This window comes from Miniopterus schreibersii, assembly GCF_964146895.1.
Source record: "Miniopterus schreibersii genome assembly, chromosome: 1".
Lineage (NCBI taxonomy): Eukaryota > Metazoa > Chordata > Mammalia > Chiroptera > Miniopteridae > Miniopterus > Miniopterus schreibersii.
Genome location: NC_138101.1, coordinates 158,131,437 through 158,154,494, shown reverse-complemented (window position 1 = coordinate 158,154,494; position 23,058 = coordinate 158,131,437). Strand labels below are relative to the sequence as shown.

The window sequence follows — 23,058 nt, the reverse complement described above, 5'->3', positions numbered from 1 at the left end:
GGAGGGGGTAGAGTGAAAAATGATCATTATTCTGATGATCCCTCCGTGTAGCCGAGCAGTTCGCAGATCTTTGATACCGTGAGTCCCCCACGTGGAAACCCACTTCTCTGACTGCCCCCTGCAGCCACACCTGCCTGGCAGAGCCGCTCGGCGGTGGCCAAGGACTCACCTGACATTAGGATTGTGATTAAATACAGTTGAAACAGCTGTCCAGCTGTCCACGGCGTGATGACGGTAGCCCTGAAAATCAGAAAGCGCCAACTTCTGAGACTTCCCAAGGAGGCTTGCTGTCTCCATTGCCAGCCCTTTGTTTTATTCTGGGGGAATTTATTATAATTGGAATATGGTAGTCTCATCTTCCTATGCATGTCCACGTGAATCTTGTCTATCTTTGGAGGGCAGGGTCTTTTATCTGACCTACCCCACGCTGGGTCTAAAACAGAGCTGAAGACAGAAGCAGCTTCACTCTTGCTGGTAAGACTGTCAGCTGGCTCCCTTCTTGATACGTCTGGGTAAGTACATGCTGTGAGTGGAGCAGTAAGCTAGGCCCTGGGAAGACACAAGTCGGCACATGTCAGGGGTCTCCCAAGTGTGGTCCCTGAACCAGCAGCACAGATCTCTGGGGAATGTGTTAGAAATGCACTTCCGTGGCCCTACCTGAGAACTCTGGGGATGAGGCCTGGCACTCCGCCTCCCGCAAGCCTCCCAGGGGATTCTGATGCCTGCACATGTGTGAGAAGCACCGGTCCCCACTCCTCCTGGCCCTCCAGCTCCTCCACAGACTTTCCTCTGTGAAGAGGAGTCCTCCGTATGAGTGGGACTAGAAGGGTGGGGACTGGGCCTCCTTGAGGTGAGGACAAGCTTTGACATCGCCTCCCAGCTGCCTCTGTTGCATGTTTTTTGGGTTCCCTGGCGGCTTGAGTTGCTGAGTAGTTCCACAAGACCGCGTGGGTGTGACATTGGACCATTCTTGCCTTGAAGAGAGTGTCTTCTTACTTCTCCACCGAGGATGCTTGTTGGGACAGAGAAGGGCACTGATTCTTTGTCAAAATCAAAGCAGCTGTGTGTGGCGAGAGAGGGTTTAGATGTGGGAGACTCGGGTCAGGGCTCCGCTCTGCTCCGGTAGCTTTGGGACTCTGGGAAAATCCATTAACCTCACTAAACTCAGATGGACCTGAGTTTCCCCATCTCAAAAGCAGAGCTAATTAGATGTACCCTGGCTGTTTCATAGGACGTTCTGCTCAGTGGAGTTAGGGGTAAGGATGAGATTCCCCCCAAACTTGTTCCTGGATGAAGATGCCCTGCCAGCAAGAATCGCAGCTCAGTAGGGACAAAGTACTTTGTTAATTTATTAAACTGATGCATTTGTGTACTGTGCACACACTGTAGGGCTGCTGTGATAAGGGGTGACAGAACACAGGGCTGAGTCATATCAGCCTAAATGAGGCCTCCCATCTCCACCTAGTGGCCACACTCTATGTCCAGTTGCCCAGCCAGCCCAGGCAGGAGCAGCTGGAACCCCAAACATGACCAAAGTCAGGGTGTGATGACCACACAAAGACAGGAACCTGAGTTGGGCCTGCCCAGGTACAGATGCCCAAATAAGAGAGGGAGGTGAGCCTGGAAGGCTGCATGAGAGGACAGCAGCCCTGCCCCTTGTGATCATGGCCCAGTGATGCCCAGGCTCCAACCCCGCGCTTTGGATAGCACCTCCCTTGGGAGAGCTAGCAAGGAGCCGAGGGTAGAGATGCAGGTCTGAGGCAACCCCTGCAAGAATCCCCTCGAACAGGAGAATGCTCATGCTCTCACTTTGTCAGGCAGAAATCCTCCTTCCCCACAGTTCAGACCCTGGGAGAAGAGTATAGGTGTGCGGTTTGGTATTACTTTAGTCCTCCCTTTCTCCAGCCCCTGAGCGCCATGACCAGCTGCAGGCCCCGAAGACCCTCATTGGCAGGGCCGGCTCTTCCCTGCCTGCTGGGCGGGGATGGGGACTCCACGGCAGGGCGGGTAGCAAGCTAGCTCAGTTTGGTTGCTGAGGCAATTCCGAGGGAAATGGAAAGAATGGAAGATAGTGTGGGAAGGAGCAGGTCAAGAGGAAATGGGAGCCGGAGTCACCAGATAGGATGAAGCACATATTGAAACAAGGTGGGGGGGGGCTTATGGATGAATGCCTCCAGTGGGCTGGTGTTTGCTACCTACTTTTACGAGCCAGCTGGGGCCTGTTGAACGGGTGGATTTGCTCGTTCTAAAATGCCAGGGATGTCACATGTTTTGGCATAACCTGGAAGCACATGGGAAGCCCTAGTCCTACTACAAAGTGGTACCTGACGTGTGTCTTGGTGCTGCCCCGTCCTCTCCCACCCCCAGCTTAACAAACTATAAGCACCCAAGTCTCTGCATCTGTGCCTGGTCCCCACAACTGCTCTTCTGCTTCAACTGTGAGGCTCTGCCACCTGCCAGGGCTGGGGCCTCTCCTCCACCCCGGCATTCCTGAGTGAGATGCTGAGAGCCCCCTCCCCTGGTGTCCTCCCGGCCCTGTTCACTGCTGCCTGGGTTCCCATTTCTACTGGCCTGGAGGTACTGTGTGACCACGCACCCTATAATGAACGTGACTATTGGCTAGAGACACTCATCTCTGTTTTCCATCTGTCGGGTGGGACTTCAGGGTACCGAGCAGGTGGCTGCGTAAGGTTGTACACAGCACAGTTTGAGTGGCGCCTTCTGCACGGTAGTCTCTCTACGTGGTGTGTAGACAGCCCTGAGCACCGTGGATAAGACCTGAGTCGGTCATACTTCCTTGCCTGTGGATTGTAACTCAGATGGATGAACTCGACTTTGTTCGGCTCCATCAGACAGATTGCATTTTTTAAGTCAACTAAGCCTGCTAGAGATAATCACAACCATCGCCCTCCCGCTCACTGCTGCTCCTCACACTTACTGGGCACCTGCTACAGGCTGGGCACACGCATGCTGGAGGGGCACCCTTTCTCTAGCTGCAATTCCGCAGGTCCATCTCTTCTTCCTAGACCCTAAGTGACACATCACACAGTGACAAAAACTAGCAATCCTTCCTTAGCAGCTCCCTTCAAGGACAAAGGGTAGAGATACTCTTAAGCTTGCTGCTGAGGACACTGAGCTCTGATGGAGAGACCCCCCTCCTCCCATGTTCCTAAGGTTCCCAGATGTTCTCAGCTCACGGTGCCTTCGTGTGTCAGTAGCTTTGTCGCTCCCTAGACCCGGAGAAATAGCTAGCAGCTCCATTTATTCATAGTTAGTCTCAAAGAATGTAACAGTAGTAGTCTCTGCTATCCGACAGATGTAACTATGTGACCCTGGACATTTTAAAATAGCCCGTGGCTTTGCTGTGGGTTTGTTTCAGTTCCCTGCACGGCCCCCGCGGCCGTAACCTCACCGAGGTGAAGGAAATGGGCCTTAGAACACTGAGAGACACCCCCGGAGCCTGCCGCCTTTCTGACCCTTCCCCTGCAATAGTACGGCACAAGAGTAAGAATGTTTGTCCATTTCTATGAGAAGGAAGATAATTTGGGGAAGGAAGGTGATTTTGATAAATTATAAGGAATTGGTAGACATTGTTTTTTTCCTTATAGGCATTTCAATATCAGAATCAATTTCAGGCCAAAGGGCAGAGCTTCTGGCCAAGAACCTCTTTGGATCTATTTGGCAGATGCGCTGCGTAGGCTTTCGTTTTGAAACAATGATTTCTTTCTGGAGTAACAGAATCATTGCCCATATACTGTCTCTATTTCCTTGTCTGAGTCATTCAGCGGGCCTTGGGCTGCTTCAGGGCAGGGTCCCGTACAGAGTTGGTGCTCAATTGCTCAATGTATGTATTTTTTAAATTATGTAATTTCTTTATGGATGGCTTGTGAATAGGTATTTAAAAATAAAAAGTTCTCCCAGACAGCCATCAGAAAGACTTTAATGTATTAAGTCATCCTGACACACATAATGGCTTAAATTGGATCACTATTTTTCATGTTGAAAATTTTTTAATTGAGGTATAATTGACATATAACATATATTAGTTTCAGGTATACAACATAATGATTCGATAGACAGTATTATTAACTGTTGTCACCATGTACATTACATCCCCTGGACATGCTTCTTTTATTACTAGAAGTTTATACCTTTTACCCATTTCACCCACCCATCACTGCCACTCCACCCCACCCTCTACCTCCCCACCCCATGCCTCTGGCAACCACCAGTCTATTCTCTGAATCTATGAGCTTGATTTTTCTTTTAGTTTGTTTTAGATTCCACATATAAGTGAGCTCATACAATACTTATCTTTCTCTGTCTGACTTAGTTCACATAGTAGAATGCCTTCGAGGTCCATCCATATCGTCATAAATGACAAGGTTTCCTTCTTTTTCATGACCAAGTAATATTCCATCGCATACACATACCACATCTTCTTATCTATTCATCTATTGATGGGCACTTAGGTGCTTTCCATATCTTGGCTATTGTAAACAATGCTGCAATGAACATAGGGGTGCATATATCTTTTTGAGTTAGTGTTTTGTTTTTTTTAGCTAAATACCCAGAAGTGGAATTGCTGGATCATATGGTAATTTTATTTTTAATTTTGAGCAACTTACATACCGGTTTCCATAGTGACTGTACCAATTTACATTCGCACCAACAGTGCACAAGGGTTCCCTTTTCGCCCCATCTTCACCAACACATCTTTGGTCTTTTTAGTAACAGCCATTCTAAGAGGTGTGAGGCGATAGCTCCCTGTGCCTTTGATTTGTATTTCCCTGCTGATCGGTGATGTTAAGTATCTTTTCATGCACCTTTGGCCATCTGTATGTCTTCTTTAGAAAAACGTCTATTCAGATCTTCTGCCGACTAGTGGATAGTTGTCATTTCTTAAGAGGCTTCCCTAATGACCATCACTGCTATCATTTTAGTCTTGTTTCTTTTAGGTTTGCGGGCAAACGGTAGCATGGATATGCTCAGCAGTGCAGCTAAGGCTTAGGCACATCTTTGCAAGAGTTCCCAAGGAGAAGTGAGATCGAAGTGTGCTGGGAGACCCTGTCCGGTTTGCCTCACTGGTTAGAACATCAGCCTGGGGACTGAAGGGTCTTGGGTTCGATTCTAGTCAAGGGCACGTACCTGGGTTGCAGGTTTGATCCCGGCCCCAGTCAGGGCATGTGCAGGAGGCAACCAATTGATGTGTCTCTCTCACGTCTGTGTTTCTCTCTCTCTCTCTCCCACTCTCTCTGAAAAGCAATGGAAAAAAGATCCTCCGGTAAAGGTTAAAAAAAAAAAAAAGCTTGCTGGGAGGACTCGGGGACCCTGGGATCCTTTGTCTCTCGTGATCATAGCAAGCACACCCTTGCAGATCTGTACCCAGGCTCCTTCTGTAGGTGGCATTGCTCTAGAACAGGAAGCCCTTGGAGCCTCCGTTACGAGTGCTGAGGCAAAGCTTTGGTGGTAAGAAGCTAAGAAACAGTATCTTATGTTCACTGAAATGGACTGCGTGATATTCTGGAAAACAATGAGTCTGCTACCAGGGGATGCCCTTTGAAATTTAGCAATGAATTTGGCAGTTGTTGGCGTCTGTGGTGGGAAAAATTTCAGTAACTCCAGAAAACCCCAACCGTTTTTCTTTTAAAGTATGTCTCTAACCTGAAGGTGGGTGAAGCATGATTATATTGACGAAGGAAGTGGCTTGCGAAGGCAACATGCTAATTTCCTATTTAATGCTTACTTTATTTTAAGTCAGATACCTGACAAATTGTGATGACAGTTTCAGGTCTGGGGTTTTTGCGACTCTCTCCACAAGTCCATTGCCCTCTATCCACTAGGCCAGTACCATTGAACTCCCTTGGGTTGAGGCAAGTCAAGCCCAGCAATAGAAGCCGTGGCACGTTGCTGGGCAGTTCATGACATATGAGAAACTTGAACCACTGAGCAGTGACTGATAGTGCTGTGAAGAAGTGGGCCTAGGCAACCTTTCATACCCATCCCTGTGCTGATGGAGCCTGTGTGGTTGAGATGTGAGCTGTTAATAATCCCACTGGCTCATTGGGTGCCTTGGTTTTAAATAAAACAGGAGCAGTAAGGAAACTTGTGACAAACATCACCTGCTCACTGCCCTCTACCTTACCTCACAATCAAACGAAAGCTCTTTAACATCCGAATCTCAACATACTGCCCAGAGGAGCCATTTATAGCACAGAAGCGAGGGAGAGGAGACCGTTGCCAGGCCTTTGCCAGGTGCAGTTCAGAGCAGACATGCACTGCCTACCTCACTCAACTTTTCTGCAGCGAGTTAACAAAAGATGCATTTGATGGTGGTGAGAAGTGGATAGGAAGCCACGCCTTTATAAATGTCATTATTTGCTACAGAATCACCTTGATTCTGCCCAGATTTACTGCCCAGATTTAAATACCTGGAACTTGCCCGGCAGGGCGTGGCTCAGCGGTTGAGAGTCAACCTAGGATCCAGGAGATCGGGGTTCGATTCCCGGTCAGGGCACATGCCCGGGTTGCGGGCTGCAGCCGATCAATGACTCTCTCATCATTGAGGTTTCTATCTCTCTCTCTCCCTCTCTCTGAAACCAATAAAGATATATTTTTTAAATAAATAAATAAATAATAAATAAATAAATAAATAAATACCTGGAACTCACTTTCCCTGAAACTCCAGTAGAATGGAAACACTGACTTTTACCATTTAACATTATTCCAATATTCTTACTAGGGTCCATGCCCTGCTCTGTGCTTTAGATGTACTAACTCATTTAATCCCCAAAACAATATTAAACCCATGAGAAAGATACTATTATTGTGATCTTTCAGCCCTCCTTCGGGCCATATGGTAGCCTGATATCTGTATTTATATCTATAATTTTGACCCTTCATTAGTTTCTGGAAAGAGCACTAGGCTTTATAAAACATGAAGTATTTATAAGAAAATAAAACAATGTACCTTATGGTCAATTTTTTGTTAATCCAAATGCGCAAAGAAAAGACCCCATCTTATACAAAACTTCACTTGGGTTCTTTTAAGATTCAGTTTTGTTGTTGTTCAATGGTACACCTTTCAGAGTAGATTTATTTGAAGGTTATAGAATTGAGTAGCTCTTGGGACAGATGATATCTCCATTCAGCACTTCAGTTATAAACTTTCTGCTCATTAAGTTATAATGATTCTTAGAATAGATTGAAATATGAAAATGTGAGTGATTTGCACCCATTACTTTGGATGTTATCCCATGTTCGATAATCATAGCATAAAAATATAAACTTACTGTTGTATTTCTTGTAGGCTTATCAATGCCAGTGTCCACTGAGGGGACTGAGAGAAGGGGGCATGATGCAGGTAATGATATATTTTCATAAAAAGGAAAGAAGTGGAAATGTTTTGGCTTTCATTCAGTAACATATAATTTGCAGTGTTCTTCCCCTCATTTACAATCCTGTCCATGTATAAACAGTAATTTGCTCTTATAAACATGTACTGTAGTTAGAGTTCTGTTGGGAGCAATTGGTGTTCTTTATCTGTGACATCATGAACAGTTTAAAAAAACAATAATTATAAATATTCTGTAGGGGAAAAGAACAGTAGAGAGAATTGGAGAATCTGTCTAGAGGCTAATTGTTTCTTATTGCTCTGTTTCTGCTTGCCCCCCCCCCCCCCCCCGCCCATTTCTCATCCTTTAAAACTCAATGCAGATGTTACCTATTGCAGAGCTCTAAAGATGTTGTTACTGTTGGAAAACTGTATTTAGTAACAGTGTTTCTTTATATCTGAAATAACTTGTTGCTATAGTTAACAATGATCTTCCAGTTCTGAAATCTGAAAATGAATAAGCCTGGATTCCTTTGCCTGATGCAGTGAGTTGTGGGTTGTGATTTTTTTTTCTTTTCCTTTCTGTTCTTTTTCAAATCCAAGGATGTTCCAGTGGAGTCAAGGTTTGTATTTCTCTGAATGGTTTAAATTAGAAAGAAATGTGGTCCTGGTAACACTGGTTAGTGCCACGAGACACTAGCATAAGGATCTGGGTGAAAAGCATCAATGTACCGAAGACATACCACAGTGTCATAAAACTGTTCCAGAGTGTCGTTTCCACCGAGGAGACCATTAGATTACTAATGGGCTATTTACAGAAGGAGCAAAGCACAGTAGAATCTGAATATATAAACATCTTATGTTCTTAAAGGCCAATTTATACCCAGTTTTTTATAATTTGCAATGTGTTTCCCCATTGGAACTATATTTTGCATGCTTTTGGTCTCCCAAGCTAGCTTATGAAAATCTATGTGAAGCACAATGTAGTGAAATGGTTTTCTGGAAAGAGCCCAGAATTAGGTATCAGATAGCCCTGGGTTTGAGTCTGGACTGTAGCACTTACTAGTTGTATAGCTCCGGTCAGGTCACCAAACCTTTCTAAACTTTGGTTTACTCGTGTACAAAATCCACATGCTGAAACTCAGTGTTTGATGCGGAGTTTGCGGACTGAATGAACAAATAAATAAGCATGTGTTTTTTTTCTGTGGAAAAAATTCATCCAAAGGACTCCTACAACCTCTGCAGTCTTGTGGAGGTTTCAGGCCAGGGTTTACAGAAATCGAGACTTCTTAAGGAGCCTTCGATGGCCGTTTATATGGCCTTGGGGTCTCCTCTAAACGACCTAGTTCCTGCAGTAGCTTCGGGAGCAAGGCCAAAGCTGTGTGGACACCTTGACTGGCTCCTGTACCTGTAGTGAGCACATCGAAGGGGTGTGGTGGCCATTTGTATGTGTGACTCAAGCACAAGTTAGGTGTTTGCAAGTAAAGGACTTTATGTATACTCTGTGAAATGTAACAAAAGCTATTAAAAAATATGTTTTTAGAAAGTATATTAAATATAGCTACATTGTAATTGGTCCAAAGGAGATAGGTTAAAGCATTTGAGAAGGAAAAAAAATAAACATACTTTTAAAGAAACGAAATGCCTAGTGGTACTCCCAGCAGGGAGCAAAACGATACAAGGTATTTCAGACTTTGAGGCGTTTGTGGAATGGGCTTTGGGGTTTTTTTTAAACATGACCCCTATTTTTCTAATTATAGTCAGTTCTCAAAGAGACCCAGGTAGGAGCAGTTTTAAATCTATCTTTTCTTTCAGTGGGCATACCTTCTGAGAAAGCCCCAAAATTTCAAGAGGAGCTTTTCTTCTTTTTTTCTTAAGCAATTGGTGTTTTTTGAGCTCCAAGGGCTGACAGCTGTTCTAGTTTTGCTTGGGGACTTTTTCACATTGTGGATTAATCAATGTTATGAACTGGGTCCGTGGGGTTTTGGGAATGTAATTGGTTTCAGATGACACTTTGCTAGTCAATCTGTGAAGCAGCCGAATGTTGACACAGCTGAACAATTCCAGCTGTTTCCACTCGCCCCTTCCTCTTCCTTGGACGCGGCATCCTTTGCCTTTATTTTTGTCTGTCCTCTCTCATTGTGACTTTGCTAAACTAATTTGTTATCCTTTCTGAAATTTCTTTTTCGCTTTTCTCTCCTTTGGGATACCATGGCTCCCCATTTATGATATCCTCCACCCAGTTTTATTTTGCAAAACTTTTTTTTCTTGGCTTGCATAGTTTTGAAGGAAATAATAGTTTTACCATTTAAGTTCCCTTTTATTTGTGGCAGTTACGTAGTTTGTTTATTTAAAGGCACACAGCAACAAATTTGAGCTGTACACAAGTTCTTGGAGTCTGTGAATATTTGGTTTCATAACCGCTTGATTAACGTGGTTTCTTTTAATTACCAGAGGGCTTCCATTGAATAAACAATTCAAGCGATTAGCTTCATTCAATGCATAGCCGTGCTTGCTACTGTATTTCCTTCTGAAATAGTGAGAAAAAGAGATTCAGGGGCCGGTATGTCTGCTAGAAAGGTGTATGATTAGAGAGGAGGAATCCAAGAAAAAGACCGACCCTGAATTATGTGTAGTATGTCAAGAGTTTATACACTGTCAGGGGAATGGTTTATAAATTGCTTTCAGTGGTTTTTCATTATCAGACTAATTTCTCTTTGTATCTTCAAGAGGACTTGTTTCTGCATCTTACCCAAGGGAGGGAAGTTTTTAACTGCTTGTGTGCCCAGTGAAAGTTTGCTGTTGCCCTGGGTGAGGGACTGCAGATCTAGAGCTAAACGAGCTGAACCCAGGGTGGACTGCGCACATGGGTCCGTGCGCTGCTGTGGTTGTTCCCGAGACCCGAGGCCCGAGGCCCGGGGGCAGAGCGGCCCCGTCCTCCCCGGGGCCCTGCGCTCACGGCTCGGATGCCCCGGCAGCTCTGCAGCCAGCGCCGGCTCTGCCTTGCTTGTGTAGACTCAGGTGCACATCACAGTGACATCTTCTGAAGTCAGAGTCAAGTCTAAGGTGGCAGAGAACATGGAGCAGTGGAGCACTTGTCACGAGAGTTTGGCAAATATAATTGACATAGTGGATTTTTCCAGGTATTCCCTCCCACTGTAATTGTTACCGAGCGTGGTATCCGAGGACACAGTCTCGGGTGGAGCGTGCCCTAGGAAACAGTGGGTAGGCAGACAATGCATTTCTCTGAATGGAGGACTGTACGCGGTGCAGGTCTTTAGGCGTTGGTTAGGGTCACGCAATTTAACACTTTTACACAGTCGTGTGCGTAGTGAAACTTCTGGGTGCTTCTAGCAGTTACACACTAAGCTGCCATGGAAGGTGTGCTAAAAAGAGACAGAAGAGCATCTGTGTGGATAAAGCATATGGGAAAAATAACTCATTGCACTTGGAGATGAGCAGCCAGAATTATAGGTGGTAACCCAGTAAGCGGGTTTACAAGTCATCGCAGGCTGTTCTCTGAAGACTGACCGGAATGTGGCTGTGTTCAGAAAGGGAGACAGACTGGACGTAGTCATGCCCAGTGCTGGAGTCACAAGAAAGCATGTCTCTGACCATTTATTATATAATTTACAGCTGAACCAGTACTCCTTAGGGACAGCCTGACAAAACCAAGGACAGTTCTGAGAGGGGTGAGGCAGCTGAGGGGTTGGAGATCTCCCACTGGAGGGCAAACAGATATATCTGGTACGTGTTATTTAGAGTGGATGGGGTGAAGATAGCTAAGATCACGCAGGGTGGGGCAGTGTGAACCTAGCTGAGCTCCCCAGGCGTGGCGGCCTGTGCATGTTGAGCGTGGGTCACACTGTGCCTAATAACACTGCTGTTCAAATCCTGTCCCACCATTTATTTGTCCGACCACAGGCATTTTACCGGAATGATAACATTTGGCTGATAACACTACCGTTAATTTGTCAAAGATCCTGGAGCCTTAAAGACATGGTTTACTCAATGGCTCTGGACGTGTTCTCGCTCAATATAGTGGGAACACTGAGTGATTCCTTTTAGGTTTCTGTAGGGTGAGACTGGTAAGAGTGAGTGACTAGCTCAGGGCAAACAGTGAGGCAGCTCTGGATATGAGGGAACAAAGTATAGGGTGGGGAACCTGGGCAATGCTGGTTATTCCCAGTGGGTTTGCGTCTTAGAAATTCTAGGACCCTGCTTCTAGGCTAGGGGAGGGGATGGGCAGATCATGCACTAGTGTATCTCGCTGCCTGGCAACAGGAAAGCATAGAGGCCTCAGCTCAGGTAATGGTCTCCCCAAAACTCTCCATGATAAACTCAGCAGAGAGTGGTTTACACAATGCGGACCACTGATATGAGGAATCGAGGAGCTTCATTACAATGGCACAGCCCAGGCTCCACAGTAGACCTGCAGAATCAGTTTGGAGGGGAGAGGGTCTACATTTTTAATAAGCTCCCTAGGTGACTCATTAAATTTGCACTAGGGTTTTAGGCTACGGGGGAGTCCTGGGGTACAGCCCAAGTATAGTGGGATGTAGCTCACCTGCCTAATATAAATCCAGTAAGAATGGACCATGTAGATGTGCCCTTTGTCATCTAAGGTGTTGCAAAAATAAAGAGCTCTTCAAATATTCTGTGCTGAAAATGTACAGACTAAAATGACCTGGACAGACTTTTTAAGTGGAAACTGTGGCTCAAATGAATTACAGTTGTTCGCAATGATTTGATGTGAGTTGGTCCCATCCCTTCAGAATGTGATTGCATAATTGTGCACAGGCACTCCCACCCCGAGGCAGAGGGCTAATTACATAATGTGTTCAACAGGCCCTATCACTCTGCACTCTAATTGCGGTTTATAAATGTCCTGTGTTGACCTTGGCCATCACAGCTGCCTCAGAGGTTGACTCCAGAATGTTATGGCTGGAAGGGGCTTGTAACTATCCAGCCCTGACTCTGTCAAAGCCTGATTCGGCAGTGAGAGGCCAGCAAGGTGCAGTGATGAACCCTCGGCTTCCCAGAAAGGCAGTCCAGGACCAGGACTGGAACTTGGCTTTCCTGGTGGTTTCCATGGTCAGTGGCTGGGCCAAATGTGCTCTTACTTTATTCTACAACACTGGCTCGTGTTTGTCAGGACACCCAATTTAGAACCACCTGGGATTTTTAAGTTGAAAAGCTATCATTTACTGTGCTCACTCTTTTATAATTACAAACGTGAACATTTATTGATCACATACCATATGCTAGGAAGTGTGCTAAACCCTTCACATGCATGAACCATCTAATCCTTTCAGCAGACCTCTGGAGGTGAATATTCTATTTTAAGGATGGGGAAAGTGAGGGTTGAAGCTTTTAAGCACCTTTCCAAGGAGATATAACTAGTAAGTAGGAGACCAGAGATTTCAGCGAGACCAGTCTGAGTCTAGGATATTATTTTATATTCTATTAGACTGCTAGTTGATCATGTTGATGTACAAAAATTCCTTTTGTATAGATACTAGGTCAGGTAACCTTATCTAAATTACTTTCTACATTTAGATAATAAAAGGTGAAGTGTATTTAACATTTACTGTATACCAGGTTCTAGATTACACAACTTTTTGCTGTATCAAGTTACCTTAGGAGAGTATAAATAGTTGAGGATGTTCTCTCTGGGCCATGGCTGCCTTCTTTCTGCAGATATGAATGCCATGTGGACACTGAGTGCAAACATTTATACACACACACACACACACACACACACACACACACACACACTGCCCAGGGACTCTGAGAGGCTGCTCACCTGAGAGGCCTAGTCGCAGCCATGCCAAGCCTTCCTGGACCCAGGCTGTCCCATCTGCCTGAACCACCTCCCTGATCTTCCCTCCTGGGCCAACTGCCTGTTTTTCAGCATTTGGCTCAAGGCCCCCTCCTCTGAGACTCTTCCCCAACTCCACCGTGGCCTGGAGCGCCCCTCCTCTCGGCTCGCTGCTCTGTGCTGACCTCAGCCAGCTTCCACACTGTGCTCGGTTATAATTTTTTTATCTTTCTGGCTAGACCTGATTTTCAGGGTTCCCAGAGGCCTCTCCAGGGAAGTACTGAGCCAGAGAAATGCCCCTTTTCAGCCAAGGGGGAAGAATGAATACTCTTTTCCTGTCATTAGCATCTGGGCCCCTTGCTTGGGCTTCGGGGCCTGGGGCCCTCATGGCTACTGGCCAGGAGCCACTGCATGGCACTCCTGGAGCTCACCACCTACGTGGGAGAGAGGGAATAAGTTCCAAATGGAATGCACAGTCCACAGTGTGGTGCTGCAGAGAAGGGGAAAGTAGCTGAGAAGGGGGGCTTGGGGAGAAGGACCTGAGCTGGATCTTGAGGAAGGGACTAAGAAAGAGACAAGAGCTCGGAAATGTGTCCCAAGGTCATCTCCTCGGTTCTGCGGTTGTGCAGCAAAAACCTGTGTGTGGGCTGAGCCTTTGTCCTTTGGAGGCTTGGCATCAGCCCTGTGCACTGTGGGGCATAAGGAGGTGAGAAGACCTAGTGAAGACGTGGCAGTGCCCCTCGGGGCACCGGTGCTGGCTTCACCTCCGACGTTTCTGTTCGACTCATTAACGTTTAGTGAGCGCTTCCTGTATGCAAGGCTCTGAGACAGTGGTGCACAAAACCCTACTCCGCCCGCTCCTTCTGCCCGGCAACTAAAGCAGTAGATTTCCTTTTAACCCCTGGAATTAGAAAAAGGCTATGTAAATCTGAGTGATTTTCAATATACCTAGGGATAAATAAATCATAGAGGGCTTTAGGGCTTGTGCATGAGAAAATTTAAAGTCTGGGAATTGTGCTTTAGAATGAGGGATGAGGCCAGCAGCTTATGTACCCTGTGCCACCAATACCCACTAATACCACCCGCGCCTCGCGTCAGCACGCGACAGAGGTCTGCCACCTGCACCGGCGTCGCCCGGGTGTCCCCACTCCCTGCCATGCCTTTAATGCCACCTTCCGGGGAGGGAGGAGGCAGCTCCTCCCTCATAACGACTTAGGAATACCTGCGTTTAGATACCAGCTGGATATTTTAAATAGTCTTCGGTGCCAGGTTCTATTTCTTTTGCCTGATTTAACACAAAGAGTGAGGTTGTGGCACATCCCAAGCTACTTTCCCGGGTGTTCTTGGGGCGAGAAGGCAGAGTCTTTAGTGACAGGCGGTGGTCTGTGGCCAACAGAGATGTTATCACCTGTGGATGGGATCTCCTCACTTCATCTCCTGCTGTGGGCCTCGGGGTCTCCCTCGCTCCCTCCTGCCCTGACGTGGAGGGGAAGGCCCTTGTCAGGCGCCTGCTATTAGGGCGTGTTGTCATGGCAACCACCTGGGACCAGGCCAGGGAGAAGCCAGCTCCTGCGGCGCATTGCCTTAGCTGGAGCAGAATGGGGAGGGGAAGGTGAGCCGGGAGGCCCCCCGGATGCCACGGGACCAGGGAGCGTGATCATCGGGTGCTTCCTTCGGCATATCATGATGCCAGGTGTGGTGGAGGGGTCTGGGAAACATGAAATCTGTCCTTCCTGCAAGAAGCGGGTTTACAACCTACTCACCAAGCATTTCCTGAGCACCTCTCCACCACCACACCCTGCACAAGGCAATGAGGATTAATCAGGTGGTGTAGACACCCCTCTGCCTGCCTGGAGCTCATCGTCAGGTGGCATTTACCAGAAAGGCCTTTTTTCAAATGTGGAACTGTGTTTCAATCTATCTTTTACATTTTATGGATTATTTTATTGACAGTAACCAAATCCCCTTTTCTCGGCTAGAGCTGTTGGCGGGCAGAACTGGAGCTTTGAATCTACTCTGATTTTTCTCCTCAGTACCATCTGTCGTCTCAGCTTTTAGACTGGCCCCTGTTTAGGGACAGAATGGGTAAGGAGGATCGGGAAGAACAATCTTCTGCATAGCCTGTAAGTAGCAGCGAGTCCTGGGCTCCGCTCTCCCCTGGAGAGGAGAGGTTCTGTTGGTATCAGCCACAATAGTGATCCCAAAGCAGATTTTGAATGAAGGAAGATTTCTGTAAACCTCTGATCCTCCAGAAACATGTGCAACTGCTTATAAAATGGTTTTATAATAAATAGGTGCCTTTGGATCTAACTCTTTGTAAGCAGAGAAGATAAAGTGAGCTGTCCCTCAGAGTGACGATTAAGTGTCATTATTTACAGTTGAGTAAACATCCCTCGCAGGAACGCGGTGACCATCGTCTGAGATCATCTGCCGATGGCGTGGGAGGGCCGCGTTTTTGTGCTCCATCAGTAGCCACGGATCTTGGATATCCTGACTCTGTTAAAACTCCTGGAAACTCTATTTCTCTTTCTCCTCCTGCCGCCAACGTGGAGGCAGACCCTGAGGCCCAGTTACTGGTTTTCTTGTCTCCTCTCTGCTCTCTCGCTCTCTCTAGGAGACTGATTCGTCCTCGTAGTCCTGTCAGTTATCTGCCCGTCGGAAAGGAAAGGAAATAACAGACATTAGGAAGGGAGATGCAGGAGTAACTGGGGAGGGGTCGTTGGGAAGTCAGAGCTGGCCTCTCTCCCTCCCGTTTCCACATTGGTTACGTCCATGGAAATGCTTTCATCGCCTATAATTTACCTGGTTTTCTAAGTGGCTACCTCACCTTCCTCCCAGATGGAGCCCCCCGACCATCAGCTATTTCTGTTGTGTTAGGTGTCATGCTCAGGACTTGGAACATATTAAGAAAAATGAGACACAGGCTCGGTCCTTGCCCGGCTTGCAGTCTCATGGGCGGCAATGGATAACCACAGTACGGGGCGTTTTATCTGGTCCGGACACAAAGTGATGGGTCCTGGAGGTCGGGACAGAGTGCCCTGAATCCCGTCTCTCTCGGTGCTGTCATCACCCTTCTGGTCACCGCAGCGCGAAGAACTGGCCCTCAGTAATCTCGTCCTCTGTTCCCCAGCTCGCCCTGGGTGCCGAGTTAGTCTCTAACCTGCCTGCCATTCCTCAGGACATCGCCCCTGCTTGCTTCTGCCACTGCCTGGACCAAGGGCCTTCCCACCTCCTACCTGATTGAATCTTCCTTGTTTCCTAAGCTGATGTCTTCCACCCTGAACTGACTTCCTTCAAATCTAAATCAGCCCCTGTAGCAAGATTCGGGTTCTCTGAAACATTCCCTTCCGCCTGAGCTTTCATCTCCTGCGCATTCACTCATTCAGCACATGCTTCATGTCGCTAAAAACTAGCACGGCTTTGGGGACGAACTCTAAACCTTAGCCTGACCTTCTCCGGTCTGGCTGCACCCCGTCTGTCTGATCTCCCTCTCCCCTCTCCCCCCTCCCTCCCCTCTCCCCTCTCCCCTTGCCCCCTCCTCACATCACCTTCCACCAGGCGCTCTTTCCTCACAGTCTCGCCTCACACCTTGTGTGGTCTTCTCTCCTTTGCTCTTTTCTGCTCCCTACGAGGGCATCCGGATGCCCCACCAGGGTCTAATTGAAGTCCTTTCTTTTCCATGAGGCCTCCCTGACTACCAGTCATCAGGGGATAGAACTGAATGACGGAAAACACCCTATCCAGTCAGCAGCAAACCCCTAGTACCCCTGAATCTGTCACGGAGTCTCTTCTTAAACTTGATTCAGAATTAAGTACTTGCCTTTAACCTTCCCTATCCATAGTGGTCTATTTTAACACGTGTTTTTTCCAGAAGGACAGATTCCTGAACAAGAAATTTTGGAAACTCTAGAGTCCCAAGTCACCTACTAGTAGCTTAACCTCTGCTCTGCAGTAAATCTGGGCAAGACTCTCAAGTGTCAGTGATGGGCCCTGAAGGTGACCTTGTACAAAGAGAGTACTTTTTGTATGGCTTCTCCTCCCCGAGTTTCCTGTTTTAAGGAAAATGGAAGAGACAAAGAAAGAATCTAGAGGTTTCTACAGATATGAATGCCTCAGGGGTGGCTAGCAGACCCTGAGTGTGGGGGTCGCAAGAAGGCTGGTGCCTCAGAGATGAGCCTAATTATTTCGTTGTTCCTTTCATTACTGTATGACAGTGTTGCGTGCTGACTCCAAATTCATGTGCTTTCAGTTTAAAAATGCTTCATGACATCTAATGAAGTGCTGAAGGCACTGGCCCTCCCAACAGAAAATACTAAACAGGATCCTGCCCAGAAACGCTGGCAGGGAGATCAAGGTTGAGTGTGCAGGGGCGAGAAGTCACGTGCCCATGGATTCCTGCATTCGGGGGCCTGGCAGTCAGAAATAATATTTGTTGTCTTTTATCCTGCTTTCCTCTTTTCTACTTGAATATTAAAAGTCAGAGGTAACGAAGCGCGTAACATTGAATGAGAAGCGGGCGGGAACGCCTTCGTTCTGCATAGGGTGCCCAGCGAGCTCGCTCCTGCTGCCAGGCCCGGCCTTCCTCCGCCCGTGGATCTAAGGGGACCTGGCAGCTTGAGATCCCCTTGGGTGTTCAGGGAGATCATCAGAGACAGGCGCCTTGGATATGCTCACCTACCACAAATGTCACATCACCGGTTCTGTTGTTTCACATTGAATGCGAAAGATTCACCGAAAGGTTAATTTCAAATCTTATCCAGTGCAGATCACTAAAGGCCTCGCCTTTTCGTCGCACTCCCAGGAAACGTCAGGGGCAAGAGGGAAGGTGGATGTGAAGGTCGATCAGACTGAATACTGGCAGCCGCCCTTTGGACGACCGCATGGGGGTATTTTTATCTGCACTCAGCAGAAGGGGTGATGGGTGACTGTTTGCAGAAGGAAACAGGGTGGGTGTCAGCCTTTTTTAACAGTAGAATAGGCCTACTCTACTCTAGAACTGGTTTTGGTAATTATTTTTCACTCTTTGCCTTTATTCTAGGGTAGGGATTGCCCATATTTTTTAAAAATGGTTTTTATGTTTCTATTTGTTTTGATTTCTGGGACCGTGTTTAGATGACAAAAACACCAGCTTGAAAGACGATCCATCTGGTATCTTTGGCTTTCAGAAGAGCCAGTTTGAATCACATCATAGTTGATCCAATGGCTGGAAAACACATATTTACTCAAAATATGGTTAACTCGATGCCTCTGAATAATCCTCGACTGTGTCTTCTTGGATGGGTCAGGCTTCAGCTTCTCCCCTTTTCCTCTCCTCAATTTGAGAGGCGGTGTAAAGAGTGGGAGGAACATCGGTTTTGGAGAGACCCTGATTGGAGCTCTAGGTTTTCCACTTTAGAGCGTTTGTGCTTGTGCAAGACACTTACCCTCTCTGCCCCTCAGTTTCTGTATTTGATATAAGGATGTTAATACCCACCATAGGATTTAGGCTGAATCAGAAAACCCATATAAGCGTATCTGATCAGGAGCCAGCAAATTAATAATACACACTTTAAAACTGGTGTTTTATTTTATTTTCTCGATTAGTTCTTTATTTTTTTTACTTGCTTTTATTTTTATTTATTTAGTTATTTATTTTATTTTGTTAATCCTCACCTGAGGATATTTTTTCCATTGCTTTTTAGAGAGAGTAGAAGGGAGGGAAGGGCGAGGGGGTGGGGGTGGGGTAGAGAAAGAGAAATATTGATGTGAGACACATCAATTGGTTGCCTCCTGCACTAACCTGACCAGGGCCGTACCTGCAACCCAGGTATGTGCCCTTGACCTGGAATCGAACCCACGACCCCTCAGTGCTCAGGCCGATGCTGTAACCACTGGGCCACACCAGCCAGGGCTACTTGCTTTTTTTCTTAATATTTTTCTTTTCTTTTGCTTTTTTTTTTTTTAAAGAAAAAACAAACACAGAAGTAGTATATGCCTCTTTTATGCATTTGACTTGATAACTGACTAATTGGATATGTAAAAGTCACTTTATGGTTGTCTAAGACTTTGTATTTAATTGAAGTGTGCTTTCCAATAATAGTAGTTACCTTGAACACTCCTGAGTTGCAGCCTCACACGAAGGGCTGTTACCTGTCAGGAGACATTTACTCTGCTGGATGAAGGAGGAGGGAAGAGAGCCCTGGTGTTAATTATTTAAAGCCACTTTCCTGAAACCATTCCTCAAACCCTAATGGTTTTGTTTGTTGCCTATGAACATCGGCAGTGCTATTCTACACTTTCATTGCGTTAGTGCTAAAAATATAAAAAGGAAATTGTGATGTGTGATGAAAGCTCAGGGTGATCAACCCTTTCTGCCTGTGTACTTTCTCTAAATATTGTTTCTAAAACCCAGCTGGAATCTTCAGAGCAGCCCCTTTCTTTCTAAAACTATTTTGCTGGTGGGCCTGACAGTGTCCCAGCAGATGACCTGAGTGTCAGAAACACCTCAAGATACTGAAACACCTGCACAGTCATTGCCAGGGAGGTGGCGTGAGAAGTAGGCAGATGTGTTTTCTTTGGGGCATGAAGTGATTGTCCTCTGAACAGCTTAAGGTCCTCTGTAAACGTTAGCCACAAAATCAATGTTAGTCCCCACACTGGCCCAGGTGTCTCAGAGAAGGCATGCTAACGCCATAAACTGCCATGACAAACAGTGAGGAAAGATCTCAATGAAAACCAACCCATAAAACACGACATTAAAATCCACGCCACTAAACTTCACTGCAGAGGACGTGAATTCACACATCACATTTTTAAAAAGAGAGAAAGAACTGAGGAAAAAAAGAGCTGGCTTAGAGGGGTCAAGGTGGCATTCCTTAGCCGGCCTGTGGGAGATTTCAGGTATTTACATGTAAGGAGGTGAATGGGAGGACCCACCGTGACTTCACTGGGACAGCTCAGAGAACGTGGCCTTTTTAGAAACAGCGCATTGTTTCACGATGCCGTTTACCCCCGTTCATGTGCTGCAAGCTGCTCAGAAATAGAGTACTTAAAACAATATGGTTAATGAGAGGAAATATAAAAATACTCATTGAAAGGACTTTACTGGGACACTGAGTATTGATTGGAGCCCCAATCAGAAGGCCGAGTGTTTCTTGCGCCCCCAGGGGATGAGAAATACAAAGGGGCGTGTCCCAGTCCTGATGCCATAGCCCGGCCTCATGGTCCCCATCACCCCCGGCTCCCGTCGCTAAGGGAACACACCAGATACCACTGGGGACGTTTTAGAAACAGAGCACGGCTGCGGCCAGAATGGAAGATAAACTCTTTTGCATCTGGGAGAACATTTGTCTGGAAAATAGGAGTGCTTCTCAGACGTGTTCAGGGGCCTCAGGGAGACAACACGGCTGCTGGTTACTTTTGCTCCCTGCTCTAGTCTTTGCTCCTCACGTGCCCATGTGTGTCTTCGTGTCCTCAGGAGAAATTGCATAGCTGTGAAAGCAACGACTAAGTATGAAAATGCTGACCAAGTCCAGCCTTGAAACTGTCCATGGAGTCGTCGCCATTCCTTTCGCTTTTTTTTTTTCTGTTCTGTTCATGCTCAACCCAGGTGGGTTTGCTTGAAACAAACTCGAGATTTCCAAGTCACACCTACCACCCGGCAGCCTGGGGGTAAAAATATAAAGTAGTCTATTTTACTTGGGAAGGATTCCTTTTAAAGAAATAACTCTGCAGGAAACAAAATAGCAAAAATAAGCTGTTCCCCATTCCCCATTTTCTGTAAGTATTGAAGTTTCTGAAGGAAGCCTCCTCCCAAGCATGAATAGGTGTATTAAGCTTGGGGTGTGTTAAAGGGACAGATGAAGTCGAAGGCTTCACTGCTGTGTAGATTCTCAGCAGCGTCTTCCTGGAGCACATTTGTTGGAACATATGCCCAACTCTTACTTTACTTGTTTTCTGGCTACAAAAATAACCGTCCTCTGTGTTGTCTCCTTGTAGCCCCTCAGAAAAAGAAAAACAAAGGTTTTGTTTTTGAGAGGCATTCTCAAAGACTGCTCAGCCCGGCTTTGTTCCCGGGGCTCTGCCCCTCTCTCCCGGGCTCAGCTCTTTCCTGGACAATGGCTTCAGAGCTGGTAGTGACAGGGGCCTCAGGAGGGTCGTCCCGGTGTCCCCTCAATGGTAACTGACTGCTCGTGCCTGCATGGTAGTGTCCTGAAGCTGCGTTCCCCACGATGAGCCCTCTCCCTGAGCCTTCTCGGCTGCTGCGGGGTCACCTGTGCAAGGCCTAATTACGTCTGGACAGGGAGGGGGCAGCGGGGACCTTTGTTCTTTTTGTCAGCGGGAGTCAGTAGGCCACCATCGAATCTCAGGGGAAGAGGGGCAAAAGCTAGATTTTTGTGTCCAAAAAAGAATGTTTTCACAGCTGACAGCTGTATGCAAACAGTAACAGTACATGGCTGTGAGCATTTTAAAATATGGGGAGCTGAGATTATTGGCTTTGGGTGAAAACCAAGTGACTGATCGTTCCAATCACGTCTGTTTCTTCCTGACAACACAGGCATCGGTGATCCAGGGACAAAAGTAGGACCGACGTACCTGGTTCAGTCTTCAATCATATAAAGTCAATTAATGAGCATGGATATGAGATTTATTTTTCTTTAGGATACTTTATGCTATGCTACCGTTTATTCCCAAAAGGCACTTTCAGTGAGTTAGAAAAAGGTGTCCCTTCTGTAATCCTGTACCAGGTACACAGGCTGGACATAACCCACTGTACATGGCATGTTGCCTGAAGTCTTCATCTTCACCTCTCTCTTCCCCTGTTGGGCTTTTTGTACACTCTCTGTGCTTTCATCTTATTGATTAACTGTATAAAGATTATCAAGAGTGAATGGAGATACCTATGAGCTAGAGCAGAAACAGTCAGCGAGGGAATCAGCTCTCCGGGCTGGAAACGTACACTCAGAGTTTCTGGACCGGTTCCCACTGGATTGGTGATGATGTGTGGAAACGGGCTGGCTTTGATCTAGTGAAGCAAATCCGTTTTTAGAAACTACCATCTGATAAGTGCCGTTCCCCTCCATTTCTCTCCCGGACTGACGCTTTCCTTCCTTACGGGGAATGCACAGCCGTCGTGTATTATGGTAGCATCTTGTGATACTAGAACCACTACTGGAAAGCAGCGTTAGTGGTGCTGCTGCAGGTGGCTGCGTCTTGGAGGATGGCTCTGCCATCCAGACTTGTAGAATTCCAGCTATTCAGAAGACCGTTTGCGAGGAATCTGGGGGGGATGGGGGGGTGTGCGTGCGTGCACGCGTGCGTGTGTGTGTGTGCGCGTGTGTGTGTCTGGTGTATATTCTTTGGTAATTAGTGCTCCAGCGTTGGGCTGCTCCCTCCTAGCACGGAGTCATTCATATCCTATGAGTCTCTGGGGGAATGGTTAATGCAGCCACAAGGAATGTTTTGAAGTGAAGATTGAGAATTCAGACTTTTTTTTTTTTTGCATGTGGAAGTGTTGGCCAGAAATAGCAAATGCCAGGCCTCCCCAAAGCCTTCCCCACTTCCTTGAGGATGAGAACAGTACATGCAGGCATCACTAGGTGGCATAGCTGCCTTGGTGTAGTATTTTCATAGACCAGGCTTGTGACTGAAGGGGATGCTTTGATGATAGACCTGATGCCTATCCAGAGGCACCAATACAATCCATTCTGGGCAGGTTGGAGATCCCATTAGCAGTGGGTCACTGGGTTGATTCCAGGAGGAAGAGAAGCTACTTGTTAGGGTCCATCACTGCAGCACAGCACAGTTCATCCTGCCCAGGCTGCTGCTGAGACAGAGCTACTGCTGGGAGCTCAGGCTTTCAGGTTTATGGTAAGGAGTGCTTGACGTTCAGACTCGAATCAGTATATGGCAAACCCATTGGATT

General features: G+C 46.8%; 1 protein-coding gene across 2 annotated transcripts in view; it reads left to right on the top strand.

The window, feature by feature from the left end:
* RORA (RAR related orphan receptor A) overlaps positions 1-23,058 on the top strand; it is a gene marked incomplete at its 5' end in the record, with an annotated part of 669,505 nt that overhangs the window by 146,469 nt on the left and 499,978 nt on the right. The window contains one exon of one of the 2 annotated variants that reach the window (XM_081159583.1): positions 7,310-7,363. The exons of the other annotated variant lie outside the window; for it this stretch is intronic. Coding sequence (XP_081015709.1) covers positions 7,310-7,363 — 54 coding nt within the window. The remainder of the gene's footprint in view (positions 1-7,309; positions 7,364-23,058) is intronic. 2 annotated transcript variants of the gene reach the window in all.